The sequence below is a fragment of the Rattus norvegicus genome, chromosome 2, assembly GCF_036323735.1.
Source record: "Rattus norvegicus strain BN/NHsdMcwi chromosome 2, GRCr8, whole genome shotgun sequence".
NCBI classification, from domain to species: domain Eukaryota; kingdom Metazoa; phylum Chordata; class Mammalia; order Rodentia; family Muridae; genus Rattus; species Rattus norvegicus.
This window is the reverse complement of record NC_086020.1, coordinates 58,968,615-58,986,012: the sequence shown is the minus strand read 5'-3', so window position 1 is coordinate 58,986,012 and position 17,398 is coordinate 58,968,615. Positions and strand designations below refer to the sequence as shown.

The following is a 17,398-nucleotide window of genomic DNA, read 5'->3' as shown; positions in this document are numbered from 1 at the left end:
CTCTTTAGTTAAATAGCTTGTACATCTTATTCCTTATAGATAGGATGTTATAAACATTTGGGGTTGGAATAGGATTGTTAAGGGCCAGATAGTAAACTCACGGTTATATTAGATTCTGGTTTAGTTATAAGGTGCTTTCATTATTATTATTCAGCTAGAAATAGCTACTAATAGTCAAGGTTTAACAGTTCAGATATACTATAGTCTTCAAAAGCATCAGAAATCCACAGATGACATTTAAAATAATTTCATTAATAAATTTTTGGCTAAGAGATATGTCTACTCCTGACAGTACCCTCACCCCCTTCATGGTTCAAAGAAGATATCGAGCATCACAACCTCCATAAACAGTTGCTCCAGTTGTGGCAAGGTAGCCTCTGGGCAAGAACTGCCCTAATTCATCTACAGACAAAATATACTGTCTAGGAAAAAGACACAATGCGGGATAGCTGACAGCTTAGCTCTGCCAAGACAGAGTTAGCTAGTCTTCATAATTCCTGCTTCACTTAAAGGTCTGTCAGACGGTTCTTAGCCAGAAGGCTGAAGTCAGGAACATTTCAGGGTTAAAATTTTAGAGATGCGTGGGTGGCCCCATCCTTCACTATCTACTGAAGGTGTTTCCTATAGGTTGTGCCTCCCATTTGTTGGATATTTCAGCTAAAGTCATCCTTGTTGGGTCCTGGGAGTCTCAATTCCCTGGCATCTGGTACTCTCTAGTGGCTACCTCCAGCTTGCTACATATTTCTATTCAATTTCCTGACCCTTTGTACTTCTGTCCCTTCCAATACCCCATCCTGCCCCCCTTCCTCTCCTCCTCTCCCTCCCTCCACCTTTGTGATTGTTTTGTTCCCTGTTCTATTTAGGATTGAAGCATCTACACTTTAGCCTTCCTTCTTCTTAAGCTCCACATGGTTCGTGTTGTTGTATCATGGGTATTCTGAGCTTTAGGGCTAATATCCACTTATCAGTGAGTACATACCATGTGTTCTTTTGTGTCTGGGTTACCTCACTCAGGATATTTTCTAGTTCCATCTATTTGCCTGTAAACTTCATGAAGTCATTACTTTTAATAGCTGAGTAGTACTTAATCATGTAAATGGACCACATGCATCCATTCTTCTGTTGAGGAACATCTATACTCAACACAACTGGAAAATCTAGATGAAATGGACTTTCTGGATAGACACCAGCAGCATTTTTCTTATTCCCCTATCTTACATTTCATCTGCCATTATTTGCACTGGTTGAGAATTCATTATCCAGAATCTAAGTGTTGGCAAGGCAAAGACATTCTTATGTTGTTATATCACTAAATTTTTCTTCCTTGTGATTTTATCTGTTACAGATGTCATAAATTTATAGGGCTAAGTTCCATTATTTCCTCCTCAGCTTGCTGAGAATTTGATTATGCTTCTTGGGGTGGTCTTGTACATCCAGGTCTGGTTTATATTTCTTGAGTCTGTAGGCTTGCAGTTTTCATAAAACATAGGAAGTGGTCTTGCAGGTGAATAGACAGATCTTACATTCCTGGCATCCTGTTTTTTGGCAAAGTAAATTTTTTCTAGCAACATATGGTTGTGTGAAAATTCTGAGTCCATGACTAGAAATAGGTAAATCTGAGAGCCCTTCGTAGATCATTTTCTGTTAATTACACTTCTAGAGAATTGCTAACACAGTAACAGTACCCACATTCTTCCAGGAGTTATAGGACAAAGAGACAAAGAATAAACAAAAAAAGTACAGCTCATGATGTTTATGCTAGTAATCCTAGCATGTGGAACACTAAGGAAGTTTTGTGTCAGATATCTGAATGAATGAGGTCTAAGCATGAGGAAAGCCAGACTTCAACTTTTCAGGGTTTGCTTGGTTTGGTTTTTGGGAAGGTGTTTCTCTGTGTAGCCCTGACTGTCCTAGGGCTCATTCTGTAGACTGGGTTGGCCTCAGACTCACAGGGATATATGTGCCTGCCTCTGCCTCCTGAGTGCTGGGACTAAAGGTGTGTGTTACCGCTGCCCAGCCAGCTTTTCAGTTTTGTGCTTAAGTCAAGATTTTCGTTACATTTATTGTTAATCCTCTAATCCTCACATGCCACTCTATTATTTCTTCTAAGGGCATAATAAATAACTAATGTATGGAAGAACTAGGTTTCGAAATGACACCAGAATAAACACTCAAGCTTTGAAACAGTGAAATAATTGGACATATATGGGGATAACAGGAAACAGACTCGTTTAGAAGTTGATGACTAATATATTTTGAAGGAGGGAAGATGTTCAAGATGATATCATATTCCTAATTTACAAAACCAGATAGTAAGGACTGAGGTAGAATAAAGGAGCAAAACAGAGGGCAGAGCACAGAGAGAAAGAAATACACATTCAGGCCTGGTTAGGCCTCCAGAGAGCTTCAGAATTCAATCAAGTGTTGGCTGGAGTGTTATTATCAGGATCCTGGATCCTACATAGTAGGATTAATTTAAAATATAAAAATCATGGCAACTGTGAGATATTTAATTTCAAATATGCTGTATTGTGTTATAGTAATGATTTAAAATGAGAAAGTAAAACCAATGCCAGTTAACATCTACTACCTGAAGAAAAATACAGCGACTTAGAAACCGTGTTAGTTCTTACAAAATTAGTTTTAAGAGACTTATAATTAGCTTCAACCACTTCACTTAATAGATAGGGAAAACCAAACTCTGAAGAGTTTTAGTAGAGAACTCAAAAGTACAAAAAGTTTTATTATAAAGCTAATTTAAGAAAAGGTATTAATAGAAACTATTAAAGAAAACACTAATCTCTTTTAAAACCTCAGATTTGGGGTTTTGGTTAATTTATTTGTTATAACTATATCATCACTAGTGAAGGAGGGGGGCAACATGGAGATACAAAATATCCTAAGGAAGAGAATAAACAATCTGTGATAGACTTCTGAGATTAAACTATAAAACATAAAGAGAAGCTTATGTAATTCCATGTTCAATGAAGAAGTGACTAGTTAACAACCTGTCAAACACATATTAAATGCAAATCAGGCTAATATTGTGTATCTTGCATAAACAAAGTTTGTCTCTTCCCTAACCATTCCTCCATACTGAAACTATCTAAAAACACATCATGATCAACACCTTCGGTGGCCCACCTGTCCACAATAAATGCACTCTTCTAAGGTGTTCTACCAATGAATCATGCATTGCCTGTATGTATGCAATACTTACAGCATAAAGAGAGTGTACTGACCAAAGCTGAACAATGTACACTTACATAGTGGATAATATGCTAGAATGCTGCCATTGTTACATCTGACCACTGACTTCCAGGTTTAGCTCCCTTTGGAGTTTCAAATCAGACATCTGAATGGATAGGCTATTTAGACGATTTCATTAGATGAATGTTCAAGTTTCAGCAACAATGAACTAGCAGTGTCTTTTCTTTTAGGAAGGCCATTGCAAACATTAGCTGTGGAACTAAAATTCTTAAGTGTGCTATAAGAATAAAGGGGAGTGTGTTCGGATGTCTGTCAATTACATCTTTGTTGACACAGTATCCTGCGGATCTATTAAGACACTGTGCATATATGTATGTATAGCCATATCTCTATTTTCAGTACTCCTGCCTAAACATCCTAAATACAGTGATTAGATGCAAGAGCTACCTCACCCAGATGACTAAGTATATGTAACACACATATAAATACGTAAATGCGCTTACAACAGAACTGGAGACAGTGTCATCTATTTCTAGCACAAATGGATCCACATCTAAATTAAAGCATTTAAACAAGACCTTCATTTAAAATAAGCAGGGCAAAATTTTAAATGCATAAAACCATTAATATAACAAATTCATTCATTTTATAGACTACAAAGTTGCTTAAGATGAAAAACTGAAAAATATGAGGTAGTGACACCCAATCAGCGTTATTTTGACCATTTATAAAATACACATTCAAAGACTAAGTGAAAGTGGAGCTGAATTCTAAGGTATCGTGGAAAAGAAATCCGTAATCTCAGGAAAGGTAAAGTAGAAATATATTCACGATATATTTACAGAACCGCCCAATTTCTATCATTGAAACCAACAGAAGAGAAGAGTGGAAGCAGGGCACAGAGGCACACGCTTCGATTTCCAGTACTTCAGAGTCTGAGGCAGGAGGATCAGACTATGTTTGCAGCTAGCCTGGGCTATGTGGTGAGACCTGGCCAAACAAAGGGGTGGCGTCTGAGGACTGGGAATAGAGCTCAGTGGATGAGGTGCTCACCGTAGGGAGCTCTAGCTCTAACACTGCACCACAAGAAGTGGGCACTGGGAAGCATGCTACAGTCTCAGCACTCAGTGGTAAAGGCCAGAGACTGAAATTCAACTACTCTAGGCAGTTAAGAGTTTGACAATAGCCTAGGCTATGTCAACATCTGTTGCAAAAATAAAGCAGTTTCTTTTCCTTTTTGGTTAGCCTTAGTAATTCTCAGTCTTTCCTTTTGTCTTTGATAATAATGTGGAACATTTAAGTTTACTTAGCTCTTCTGACATTTTAAAGATAATCCATGGGTTGAGGCTATATCTTCAGTGGAAGTGCACTTACCTGCTTAGCAGAAAACTCTGTATTCAACTCACAAAAAAAACTCATTACTAACAATGTTGCTTTATACAGCAAGTCTTGAATAAAACTTGTGTTGTGGTTATTGGTAAAAAAGGAGGTTGAAAAAAGCAAATCATGCTTTTTCCTTCTGTATGGAGGGAACCCATCCATATAGAAAACAGAAGATATGCGAGACCCAGGATTTATTTTGTAACACATTTTGGATGCTGCTGCTGTCGCGGGTTTGAGTCATACAGTTTGACAGTGAGGATTCTAAGGAAACGGTCACTGTATAGCCATGGTTGAACTGTAACTCAATATGTAGACCAGACTGGCTGTGAACTCTGAGGCACCTCCGCCCCCCTGGGTGCCCCAATTGATTAAAGGTGAGCCCCACCACAGCTAGATGATCATGAAGGTTTTTAAGTACAAACAAGTGTTACAAGTTTATCACATGCTCAAACAATCTTGGATATACATACACATCCTGCACACACATATATAAATGCATACATAAAATTTAATGTACATATTTATGGTAAGAGGGAGAGAAAAAAAGGATGAGAGAACAGAAAGGGCCGTAATTGATAAAATTAGTGGTTCAGAAGATTTCTTTCTTTCTTTCTTTTTTTTTTTTTCTGAGCTGAGGACTGAGCCCAGGGCCTTGAGCTTGCTAGGCAAGCGCTCTACCACTGAGCTAAATTCCGAACCCCAGGAGATTTCTTAAAAAATAACTTAAAATGAGTAATTAAGGACTGTTATAGAATCTAACACTATGGGAGAAGACCAGCCTATAAGGTGTTTTTATTTTTTAAGACAAGGCTTCACTATGTAGCCCTTGGCCTGGAAATTTCAGTGAGTTCTAGAGATCCACCTGCTACTGCTTCCCCAAGTACTAGATTCAAAGGCAAGTGTCATCGAACCTGGCATGGCCTACAAGTTTTAATACTAACATAAACCTGGAGATAAATAATACAAATGCAAAATTGTTACCATTAGTAAAATTAAAAATCTTTTGTGTGTTAGAATCATACATAATCTTATTTCAGATTTTTATAAACTGATGTGTTTGTGTGTAGTACTGACTTTTTACATATTAACAAACATTTTACCACTGAGCTACATATCTGGGCCCAAGTTATCAATTAAAAAAAAAAAAACAACTAGTAATAAAAAACAAATCATTCAGCAAATGCACTATTTGTAGATAACTACCATTCATTAAAAAAAAAAATGCCTACCAAAATTCTTAGATACAACACCTGATTTCTGGACCCATCCGAGCTTTTATTTTACAGACCAAAACGCAAGCAAGAAAATATACTACAGTAATTAATGGAGCCGTTCCAACTTCGCTTGGAGAGATTTAAAATTCCCAGTGATGGCTTGTACTGCCACCGAAGAGCTCATTGACTGAAGTTCAACCAGATAACCACAGACGGCATCCAGGCAGAGATTTGTAAACCTTCTCCTGTAATGAGAAAGACGCCACGTCACTCGTTTACTTGTTCAGTATTTATTCATGTATGTGTGTGAGTGCTTTGCTTGCATGTATGTATGTGCACCATGTACCTGTTCAGTACCCGCAGAAGCTAGAAGAGGACACCAGATACCCTGCAACTGTTGTTAGGAATTCCTGAGCTGCTATATGGTTGCTGGGACGTGAACTCAGCAACTCTGCAAAAGCAGAAAGTGTTCGTAATCACTGAGTCTGCTTGCAAACAGAAAGGGAACTTGGCAAGGTCAGCTACCTCCTAAGCACCATTCTCCATCTGAAGACTGTTAGCCCAGGGGGCAGCATAGGAGCATTCATGTTAAAAATGGCTACATTTGCTCAGATTTTTAAAGACTACCTTGAAATCATACCACAAATGCAGAACTGAAACGTCTCAGTCCTATGTCATAATACCAAAAGCAAAGGAACACACAGTATAAATTGTTTTCACTTTAGAAAATCTAGCATCACGGCTGAAAACTTCTGCCCTTTCACGAATGCTAACAGTTAGGTTATCTCTCAAACGGTTACTGCTAATGTACGACACTCATTCCCTAATGCTCCTCCATAATGTCTACAGCGTTCCGTATCCATTCCCAACCCTTCACCAGGTGCTTACTAGAAATGATTGCCATGTTTTCACATGCAATATTTAATTATAGTTACCTCTCACAATTTAAAACTAGGCTAGGATTCTCAACATATCTTGTCAACAGTACATGGATACAATCCAAAAGGTGCAGTGGACTTTTCACTCTGTTCCAGAATGGATCCTAGGAAAGAAAAAAAAAATGTATATATGTATCCATCAACACAGTTTCTCTTACAACTTATCAAATGTGTGTGTGTATTTTTCCTAATTAGTTATGTTGACTAAAGTCTTTGGAGTCCACATACTCAGCATTAGAAACTGAATGTGGTGGTGGTGGTGCATGTCCTTAATCCCTACACCCTGGAAGCAGAGACAAGCAGACCTCTGTGAGATCACTCCAACTTCTAGATCAGCCAAAGCTACATAGAGAGACCCTATTTCAAAAATCCCCCCCAAAACCCCAGATATGTAGTTTCTAAATTATATACTAGATTAAGGTCAATATTTGAAACAAAGACCAGATTTGTGAGATGGGCTTAGTGGTGCACACCTTTAATCCCAACACTTGGGAGGCAGAGGCAGAAGCAGGCAGATCTCTGTGAGAGCGAGGCCAGTCTGATCTATAAAGTGAGTTCTAGGACTGCTAGAGCTAAGGTAGGGCTGCATAGCAAGACCCTGTATCGAGAAAACAACAACAACAACAACAAAAAACAAACAAAAAACCCCCAAAAGTTGAAAAAAAAAACCAAAACACTATACTATACTTAAAAAAAAAAGAATTGATTTATCATTACACTATTTCTATCAACTGTGGGCCACTTTCCTTTGAATGTATGCAGTACGGATATAAAGCAAAAAAAGTTACAGAACCTTAATCTGTTCTTACCCACATGATAGAACATGCTGATGAGTATCTCCAGCCTTGTCTTAGTAATGTAAGCACTGTTTTCACTATGGTCTAATTACGAGGCTCAGCTGAGTTATCACTGAACACGGCAAGATGCCCTGGAGGACACTGTTACAAGGCAGTGTTGTGTCACACCATGCGCTTAGGAAGATTAGGTAGGAGGACCCCAAGTTCAAGGTCAACTTGGACAATAAAAGGAAAGAGCCTGTCTCCAGGAACCAAAAGGCACTGACAGCTACCATTATTGTTGCAAGTCCTCACTGACCACCTCTCTCATATCATACAGCACAGTGAGACAGGCTGTCTCACTGAACGCAGTCAGACAGCCCCAGGACGCACCTCACATAAACACACACCATTGCATTTAGTCTTTATAAGGTCCGGGGACTGACACTGGGATAAGAAGCACTTTATTGGCTGAGTATCTTCCTATCCCGTACAGAAGATTTTTAAAAATGAGGTTACATGTATAAATGTGCTGTTATTTTGTGTGCTTAAAGCAAGTAGCTGAGAATTATGGTCTGGTCTTACAGCACTTGTCAAATGTACAAGTCCGAGGGATTTGATCTCCAGAAAAAGTCCCTACTTTGGATTATCTATGAAGACATAAATAATTATGTTTACCAACATAAAATATTAGCACTTCATTTTAGTTATTATATACTGTAAAAACAACTCTCAGCTAAGAGTCCAAAGTTTATTTTCCTTGCACCGTTGAAGCATGTCTCCACTGGAAACATTAACCTGAATGCTAGGATACCTATACACACAAAGACCTCACTCTGTATCTTGGAAAAATTAGTTACAGAAGATCATTTTGTTTTCCTTACCCTTGATTTGAAGAGCTGATCATAAACTTCTAGTAGCCTAGGTAAAGGCACACCGATTTCATTCATGGTCTGTATCACAAATCCCACATCCCAGTTTAAAGTACAAACTTGCTGCTCCAAGAACTGCACAATGAAATCTGGTGGGGAAAAGTCAGAAACAAGAATTATTATTTTTTTTTTTTTTCGGAGCTGGGGACCGAACCCAGGGCCTTGCGCTTCCTAGGCAAGCGCTCTACCACTGAGCTAAATCCCCAACCAGAAACAAGAATTATTAAAAGATTCATTTTTATTGCTGAATGATACGAGTGCTTGCTTTACCTGCATGCACATATATATACTATATGTATACTTGGTGTTAGTGGAGGCCAGAAAAGGGCATCGCATCTCCCAGAACTGCAGTTACACATCTTTTTGAGCACCCATATGGTGCTGGGAACTGAATCAGGTCCTTGGCAAAAACAGTTGTTCTTACTGCTAAGCCAGCTATCAAGTTCCAGAAATTTGGACTCAACTCTTGATACAGCAAACTGTCCAATTGCTTTACTAATAGATGAGTAGTGTCAATGGCTATCTGAAAATGAATTTCAAACATATTTGAAGGCCAGTGAGGTAGGTCATTTGGGAAAATGTTTCTCTTTAAAGCATCGAAACATGATTTGACACCATAAAAAAAATTCTAGATATGAAAATCTCCTGCATTTATATTGGGTCAGGTTATGTACAGATATTAAGAGAAAATAATGAAATCTGAAAAATGTGGAGAGTAATTTCACTACTGGAGAAGACTTGATAAGAGTAATATCTCTACTTAAGGAGTATCTATATATTCAACAGTCTGCTGTAAAGGACTATTCCACCCCAATTTTAAAATACATTTTTAATATTCTATCCTTCATGTACTTAATGTTTTTTGAGGCAGGGTCTACATAAAGCCATACACAGGTAGGCCTCAAAAATCTCGATAGAACCTCAAATGCTTGATCGTCTTGTCACGTCCTCTTGCTTGCTGGGATTACGGGCAGATGTCAAACATATGGCCTTCAAATATGTTTGAAATTCATTTTCAGATAGCCATTGACACTACTCATCTATTAGTAAAGCAATTGGACAGTTTGCTGCATCAAGAGTTGAGTCTAAATTTCTGGTACTTGATAGCTGGCTTAGCAGTAAGAACAATTGTTTTTGCCAAGGACCTGAGTTCAGTTCCCAGCATCCATATGGGTGCTCAAAAAGATGTGTAACTGCAGTTCTAGGGGATGTGGTTTAGTTCTTTATATTTGTTACTTTATAGTTTTATAAATATAAATCTATAATAATTATAGAATAAATTTATAATTATGATACTTGAAATTTGAAAACCATGTAAATATCCACAGACAAGTGATGTCAATGAAAAAAATAACAAAAGAACACCCAAACTTATGCTTACTGTAGAATGCCTGCCTGCTGCCTGCCTGCCTGCCTATCTTTGAGGTAGGGTCTCTATACGGCTGTCCTGAAACTGTTTAGACCAGTCTGCCCCTGCCTCCCACGTTCTGGGATTAAAAGTGTGTGCTACATGTTAGAGCAAATATTAAGATTTCCTCTCTTTTCTTTTAAAGTTGGGGGTCTCACTATGAGACCTTGGCTGGACCAGAACTTGTTATATAAACCAGGCTGACCTTTAACTATTAGAATGTTGCCCATCTCTACTTCTTGGATCTGTGTGAAGTCTTGTGGGATTTGTTAAATCATTGAACCTCTACTACCCTAAACTCCATGGGTTTATAAAAATTAAGAATCTAAATCAAAGCCAATGTCCCTTAAGTAGTCCCAATGTAACTATTTTCACATACTCATCAAAAAATCCAAAGAATATATAAACCCACTTGTTAATGTTACCTGTATATAATATGCATGAGTTTATGTGTACCATGTTTGTTTAGGAGCTCACACAGGCTGGAAGAGGGCTTTGTTCCCCTGCAACTGGAGTTACAGCTCTTTATGAATATTTATTATGTGGGTGTTGGGAACCAAAGCTGTGTCCTCTGAAAGAGCATCAAGCTCTCCTGCGCAGCCACTGTCCCTCATTTCTCCACACTGAAGTGGCGTGGATACAATGCAGTTTTAAACACCTCTGACAATATTTGGGATGGTCTAAGTCTGAATGTTCATTTCAAAAACAGCAAAAGATTTAGGGATGATATATAATTTAGTGTTGCTACCTTAACATGTACAAGGCCTTGGGCTGAACACCAAGTAAGGGAAGACAGACTAAATAGGTGACTTAATGTGCAATTATAAATATTTTTCCAGGCTGCAGAGATGGCTCGGTGGTTAAGAGCACTGACTGTTCTTCCAGAGTTCAAATCCCAGCAACCACGTGGTGGCTGACAACCATCTGTAATGAGATATGATGCCTTCTTCTGGTGTGTCTGAAGACAGCTACAGTGTATTATACATAATACATAAATCTTTAAAAAGGTAATTTTTTTCCATTTCTCCATATTTTTTAATAATATATGCATTCAGTATCCTACCCATAGTGACACTTTTGTTGCAGTTACTGTTTCATAGCAGAGAAAACTATGAGTTATCAATAGGCTATAACAATCACGGAACTCAGCATATTTGGTCTAGAAGCAAGCTCATATAATTAAAATTTTAGCTTACATGTTCCTTTAAAAAAAATAAAAGCCAGCAAGCTAATACACATCTGTGAACCCAGACCCCAAGAAGGTGAGGTTGAAGAACCCATGTTTAAGTCCAGCTTGACCTACATAGCTAGAACCTATTTCAAAAAGCACATAAATATGTGCACATAAAAGAACCTGGATTCACATCCAAGACTCACATACATGGAAAGGAAAAGGAAAAGGAAAAGGAAAAGGAAAAGGAAAGGAAAGAGGGAAGAGTGAGGAATAGGCCAAGAAAGGGGGTAAGGTGAAGGAAGATCAGGTACTCATAGGCTGGGGCAAGAACATCCTGGGTTTGTGTCAATATGGGCTTCAGAGCAAAATGCTGCCACACAGAGATAGACACACACAGACACACCTCCCACCATTGTCACTTTAATGCAACAGAGAACAGCTCAAATTACTACTGACACACAAAACCACCAGCCATTTTTATTTTTTTTTTTAATTTTTAAAAGACATTTATTTATTATATTAGAGTACACTGTGGCTGTCTTCAGATACCAGAAGAGGGCATCAGATCCCATTACAGATGGTTGTGAGCCACCATGTGGTTGCTGGGAATTGAACTCAGGACCTCTGGAAGAGCAGTCAGTGCTCTTAACTGCTGAGCCATTTCTCCAGCTCCCATTTTTATTTTTTATTTGATACTTGCATCGGTTTTCTAACAGGATAATCACTTAAACTATATTGTTTATCAGTAAACATAATTCCAAAAAATGATACAGAAACTTGAAAAACTACTTATGGGAAAATTTCATAACCAAGTGTTCATTAACAAATTCTGTCATCCTTCAGGGATTTCTTCCCGGAGAGTCAGGACTCAAACTACTGACTAAACAGTAAATAGATGAATTAGGAAAGAGAAACTCTACAGGCCAATGAAGTTTTCCCACTGAGAAAAACTATTAAACAAAACTAAGACAGCAAGGTCACTACTTACCCAGAGGGAAAAATCGAGGTGTGCCAGCATAGATTTTGCCAAGGAGAACAAGCTTGAGGCTAAGAGCATGCATTCGATCTGATGAACTCAATGTTACGCTATCACTCAATTCTGGAAGAGAGGTTTCAATGGAAATCATAATTATTTTAAATGTGAAATGTTTACATTGGCTACTTAATTGTTAAAGATGCAAAATATTTCAGGACCAATATCTGCATCGATGTAATTAGCAGATTCTGTGCTTTTGAGTTTCTGACACACATGTCACTGGTTACTGGTAATGGTTATTGGCACTGGTTACAAGATTTTGAGTGAGGTGTATAAGTTAATTATGATGTGGCATACATCAAATAAACTATATACGCTATCACAAACATTCTCCAGGGTCACACTGTACAATCACCTGTCCACTGTATGCACACGGCCTCCATATCCTTTCTTTTTTTTTTTTTTTGGTTCTTTTTTTTTTTCGGAGCTGGGGACCGAACCATATCCTTTCTAGTAGGTATATATAGCCCATTGCCATAAGCCCTACATGTATCAGCGACTGCCACCAACTTGTATTCTGGATTCCTAAAAACTATATAGTAACGTATCTATAACTGAACACTTACCTTTCTCTATGATATCTTGCCAAAGTGTGTGTACCAATATGGGATCTGAATAACCAGCACAATGAATGATTGCAAGTTTACATTCTGCAAGTTTAAATGGGTCAGCAAATTCTCCATAAAGCTGTGGGAAGAAATTCCAAAATTAAATATTCAACATTCAGTGTTTAGAGATTAACAGTGAAGTATACCTTTAAAAACAATTAAATCTTTTATCTAAAGTATAAAGTATATGTTACAAGTTGAGTAGCCATTTACAGAATATTTAGAAAGAAGCATTTTAAAATATGAGTACACACACATAAGATACATTGGGGATGGGACCCCAGTTTACATGTAAAATCTGCATGTTTCACATATACTATACATGTAGTCCAAGGGAAATTTTATACACAATTACTAGCAACACCAGGTATTCTGATAGTAACTCATCACAGAAGATCATTATGTGGAATTTTCCACTTGAAGTGTTGTACCAGTACTCAAAGTTTTGGTTTTGGAACTTTAGGAAGCTGCTTCATGTCCTAGAATTAGCGGGAAATACTGGGTGACAGTGGCTCATGCCTTTAATCCCAGCACTTGGAAGGCTCAGGCAGGCAGATCTGGGAATTTGAGGCCAACGTGGTCTACAAGGCAAGTTCCAGTACAACCAACACTACATAGAGAAATCATATACAAAGCACTTGGAACCATGTACAAGAGTGTCTACAGAAGACACTGTAAGAACCATGCAGAGTGAAAGATGTTCAATTAGATAAGCAAATATAGTAATAAGGCTATCAATCCTCTGGTGTTAATCTTGGTTTGATGGCACTTGCCTCAAATGCCAGCAGGGGCAGGAATGCCACAAGTTCAACACCAGCAAAGTTACATAGTGAGACCTTGTTTGTCTCAAAATACCGAAGCAAAACTTTATCTATAAAAACAACTGCAACAACAGAAAAGCCTACTGGTTGTAACGGGGCTCATATGAGGCTAACACGTGGCTGTGGTGACTGGTCTGGCAGGAGCAGCTCGGCCTTTTCTAGGAGTCATACTACAGTCATGTGCAGCAGTTGGGACCTATCAGGCCAGGGACAGGCTGTCAAAGAGAACTTTACTGTCCCATGCAGCAAGCAAATCTCAATCTCTCTCTCTCTCTCTCTCTCTCTCTCTCTCTCTCTCTCTCTCTCACACACACACACACACACACACACACACACACACACACACTTTCTATCACAGGAATTTCCACGGATTTCTATTACCTTAGTAATGTCCATGAGCTCAGAATCCAGCTGAGAAATTGCATCCTGCACTGAAGAATGATGGGAGTACTGCCTTTGTAGTGTCTCTTGTATCTGAAGTTGGATCCTAGCAACCTAGTTTCAACAGAAAATAATACAATGTATTAATATCTTTATAATACTCAACAGGTACTTGAAACAATAATCCCTCGTCTGAAAGTTTAAGTTTGCTAAAGTGGGAGAGTATATAAATACTCCAGACTTATATTGCAAGAGACTATCCTCCTAAGGTAACGAATGCCATAGGATATGAGCTGTGACAAGGAACACTGCTCCCTAAAGTCACTGCCATTAGTAACTCAGTGATCACAGACAGACAAATGTCTAGGCTGGATCTCCAGCTGACAATGCCATTGGACCTGAGTCACGCCAGAAGTGAGAAAAGAAGTCAAACATTTTATGTCAGGGCTGTAGTTTGCTAAGAGTAATGGTCATCTTGTAAGGTTTATCCTTTCTTTTTCCTCGAGACAAAGCAAACCTGCTTGGGAATTGTAGCATCAGAAAACAGAGTCTGTGTTCCTAACATGAACAGGAGAAGGAAAGCCAGCAGGACATTTGCCTAATTTTTGTAATAAAAAAGCTCTTTCATTGAGAAGAATTTTAAAATCTCAGTTAAAGCGGCTCAGTCTACTCCTTACATTTACTCAGATCCCAGGGTACATAAATGCCACACCATCCAACTGCGGCTAATCAGTTGAGAAAATGAAAAACAAAAATTGTGGATAAGCTAAAGAAGAATCTTCCAAATTACGCCTGGATGTCCCAAACACTGTTCCTTTAACATTTACCTCCTAGCATAGCAATGAGCGCACGTTCATAAGCATATTCACTCATTTAGAATTAATAACGACTTCAGCAGAACGCGAGTCATGGGTATGAGAAGACAGTAGTGTAACTGTGACAAGGCTTAAGTACCTAGTACTTACTTCCATTTTCTCTTCTAGTTCATGTAGGAATTCACCATCTGCAGCTATGGATGAAATGGCAGTGGAACTTTTTGCACTAAGAATGGCTCGAGCAATGTATTCTAGTCGCTGCTGCAGTGAAATTTCTGTGCTAGGAAGGAAAATCTGTAATTTTAGCTGCAGTTTAAGATCTTAAAATTCAAATATATCAAGAAAGACTACTATTTTAAGACGAGAACACAAAAGACTTTTAAAGAAATGTAAGGGGTTGGGGATTTAGCTCAGTGGTAGAGCGCTTGCCTAGGAAGCACAAGGCCCTGGGTTCGGTCCCCAGCTCCGAAAAAAAGACCAAAAAAAAAAAAAAAAAAAAAAAAAAAAAAAAAAAAAAAAGAAATGTAAGCTATTATTATTATCATTATTATTATTAGTGGTCACGTGAGGAGGTAGGAGAGTCAGAGGCAAAGGCAGTGAGGGATTCAGGGCTTTGACAAATAGCAACCGAGAAAAGTAGCTGCAGCAGGGCAGTGATTTCTTCATTAAGAAGTGCACAATCTCATAAAGGAGGTAATGCTGTCCCTAGCATGTCTTCAGGTGAATGAGCTTTCCTGTAGGCTACACTCATGGACAGATGACTGACAGACCAACTAGATGAAAACCATGTTGCAGGTGTGAAGTAAGACTGAGGAGCGCAGCCCTTGGACTCCCCCACACTTTGTCTAGCATCCACTCACATGGATTAACTCTTTTTTTTTTTTTTCTTTTTTCCTTTTCTTCTTTTCGGAGCTGGGGACCGAACCCAGGGCCTTGTGCTTGCTAGGCAAGCGCTCTACCACTGAGCTAAATCCCCAACCCCCGGATTAACTCTTAATAGAGGACATTTCCTGTCACACACTAGTGTGTAATATTTAATCTTAGGAGCAGGTCAGAATGTCATGACTTTCTTGGCCAGAGAAAGAAACAACTTTTCCTCAATGGGACCCAACAGAGTCCTGACACCATCTTCAGAGGTCTCCCAGGACTTCTTTAACACGCCCTAAGCAGCTGGGATCCAAGAGTCCTCCAGGAGACAGGATGGAACTGCAGATGCATGAAACTGTCTCCGTGAGAAACAAACAAGCTGACTCAACTGGGAACCTCTCCGATCAACCAGTGTTAAATCACCCTTTCAGGGTGCTGACAAGATAGCTCAGCAGACACAGACACTTCCCACCTCATAACTCAAGTCTGACTCAGGGTGGAAAGAGAGACTGACCACTCAGGTTGTCTGACCTTCACTCGAGGTGTGTGGCACCTATGCACCCAAGCTGACACACAAATGAATACAAAAGAAAATAGACGGCAAACCCAGCTCTAATCTGCATCAGAGAAAAACTAGTCTCCTTTCTTTTCAAGGCCTTACTGCCAGGGGTGCTGCACTCCTTTAATTGCTCATCCTTAGAAGTTACACATAAAGTTCTCTGTGCATTTAGGAACTCTGTTGCTAAAAAAGATTTTCTTTTCTCCGCCTGTAGTCACTATCTACTCCCCAATTAAACTAAACATTTTTCAGTAGAGGGCATCAGACGCCATTACGGATGGTTGTAAGCCACTATGTGGTTGTTGGAAACTGATCTCAGGACTTCTAGAAGAGCAGCCAGTGCTCTTAACCGCTGAGCCATCTCTCCAGCCCCCTAAACTAAACATTTTTAAAGTAAATAAATAAAGGCCTAAAGAGATGTCTCAGCATCCAAGTCAGATGGCTCACAAAGACCCACAGCTAATGCACGCATGCACGCACACGCACACACAGGACTCTTTGAGACCGTCCTCCCTCACCTGTGCATGTCGGCCAGCTTGGACAGGACCCGAGCAGCACTGCTGAAACTCCTGTTCTTCTCATAATACCTCCAGAGTAAATCCATATAGCGAACTCGGTTTTGATCCACTTTGGCCATTCGGACAAGATGTGGCTCAAGAAATGGAGATGCAATCTAGAAATGCAGTCACACAGAAAATGTTTGCCATCACCTTGGTGCTTTTAAAGTAGAAACCAGTGTTTTTATGTGTTTGTGAGTGAGCCTTGCTTTTTGAAAATACGGAAAACCGAATCCAACATCAATAGGTAAAGTAGAAAATTTACTCACACAAGTGATTTTTGTTACAATAATTAATGAAGAACTTTCTGTAACACACCAATAAAAGATAGATTTGCTGTAAAATTCTAATAGAAAAAAAAAATCTTTGGCCGGGTGTGATGGAACATGACTTTAATCTCAGCACTCAGGGAGCAAAGGCTTGTGGATCTCTGTGAGTTTGAGTGAAGCTAGATCGAGTTCCAGCACCCAATGACTTAAAGACAGAGCCTAATTCCTAATCCAAAGATTTCTACCCAATAATGCTACTATTCAAAGCAGCCTCTAAACAACATTAAAACAGTGTATTCTGCTTCTTAGAAAAGAAAATTATATAGTTAGCCATATGCTAACACCTAATGTTATACAGGATAAAAAACTAATTTCGTATATCTACAAAAATTATTGTTATACAATTTGGAAATATAAATTGACATGAACTATATTGCACAAACACTATTT

General features: G+C 38.8%; 1 protein-coding gene across 2 annotated transcripts in view; it reads right to left on the bottom strand.

The window, feature by feature from the left end:
• Positions 1 to 5,850: 5,850 nt before the first annotated feature.
• The window catches only part of Nup155 (nucleoporin 155), a 52,992-nt gene continuing 41,444 nt past the window's right edge, over positions 5,851 to 17,398 (bottom strand). Inside the window, 8 exon segments of one of the 2 annotated variants that reach the window (NM_053952.2) lie at positions 5,851 to 6,052; positions 6,743 to 6,849; positions 8,406 to 8,542; positions 12,024 to 12,134; positions 12,638 to 12,758; positions 13,882 to 13,995; positions 14,847 to 14,976; positions 16,641 to 16,795. In NM_053952.2, coding sequence (NP_446404.2) covers positions 5,914 to 6,052; positions 6,743 to 6,849; positions 8,406 to 8,542; positions 12,024 to 12,134; positions 12,638 to 12,758; positions 13,882 to 13,995; positions 14,847 to 14,976; positions 16,641 to 16,795 — 1,014 coding nt within the window. In that variant the 3' untranslated portion in view covers positions 5,851 to 5,913. 2 annotated transcript variants of the gene reach the window in all.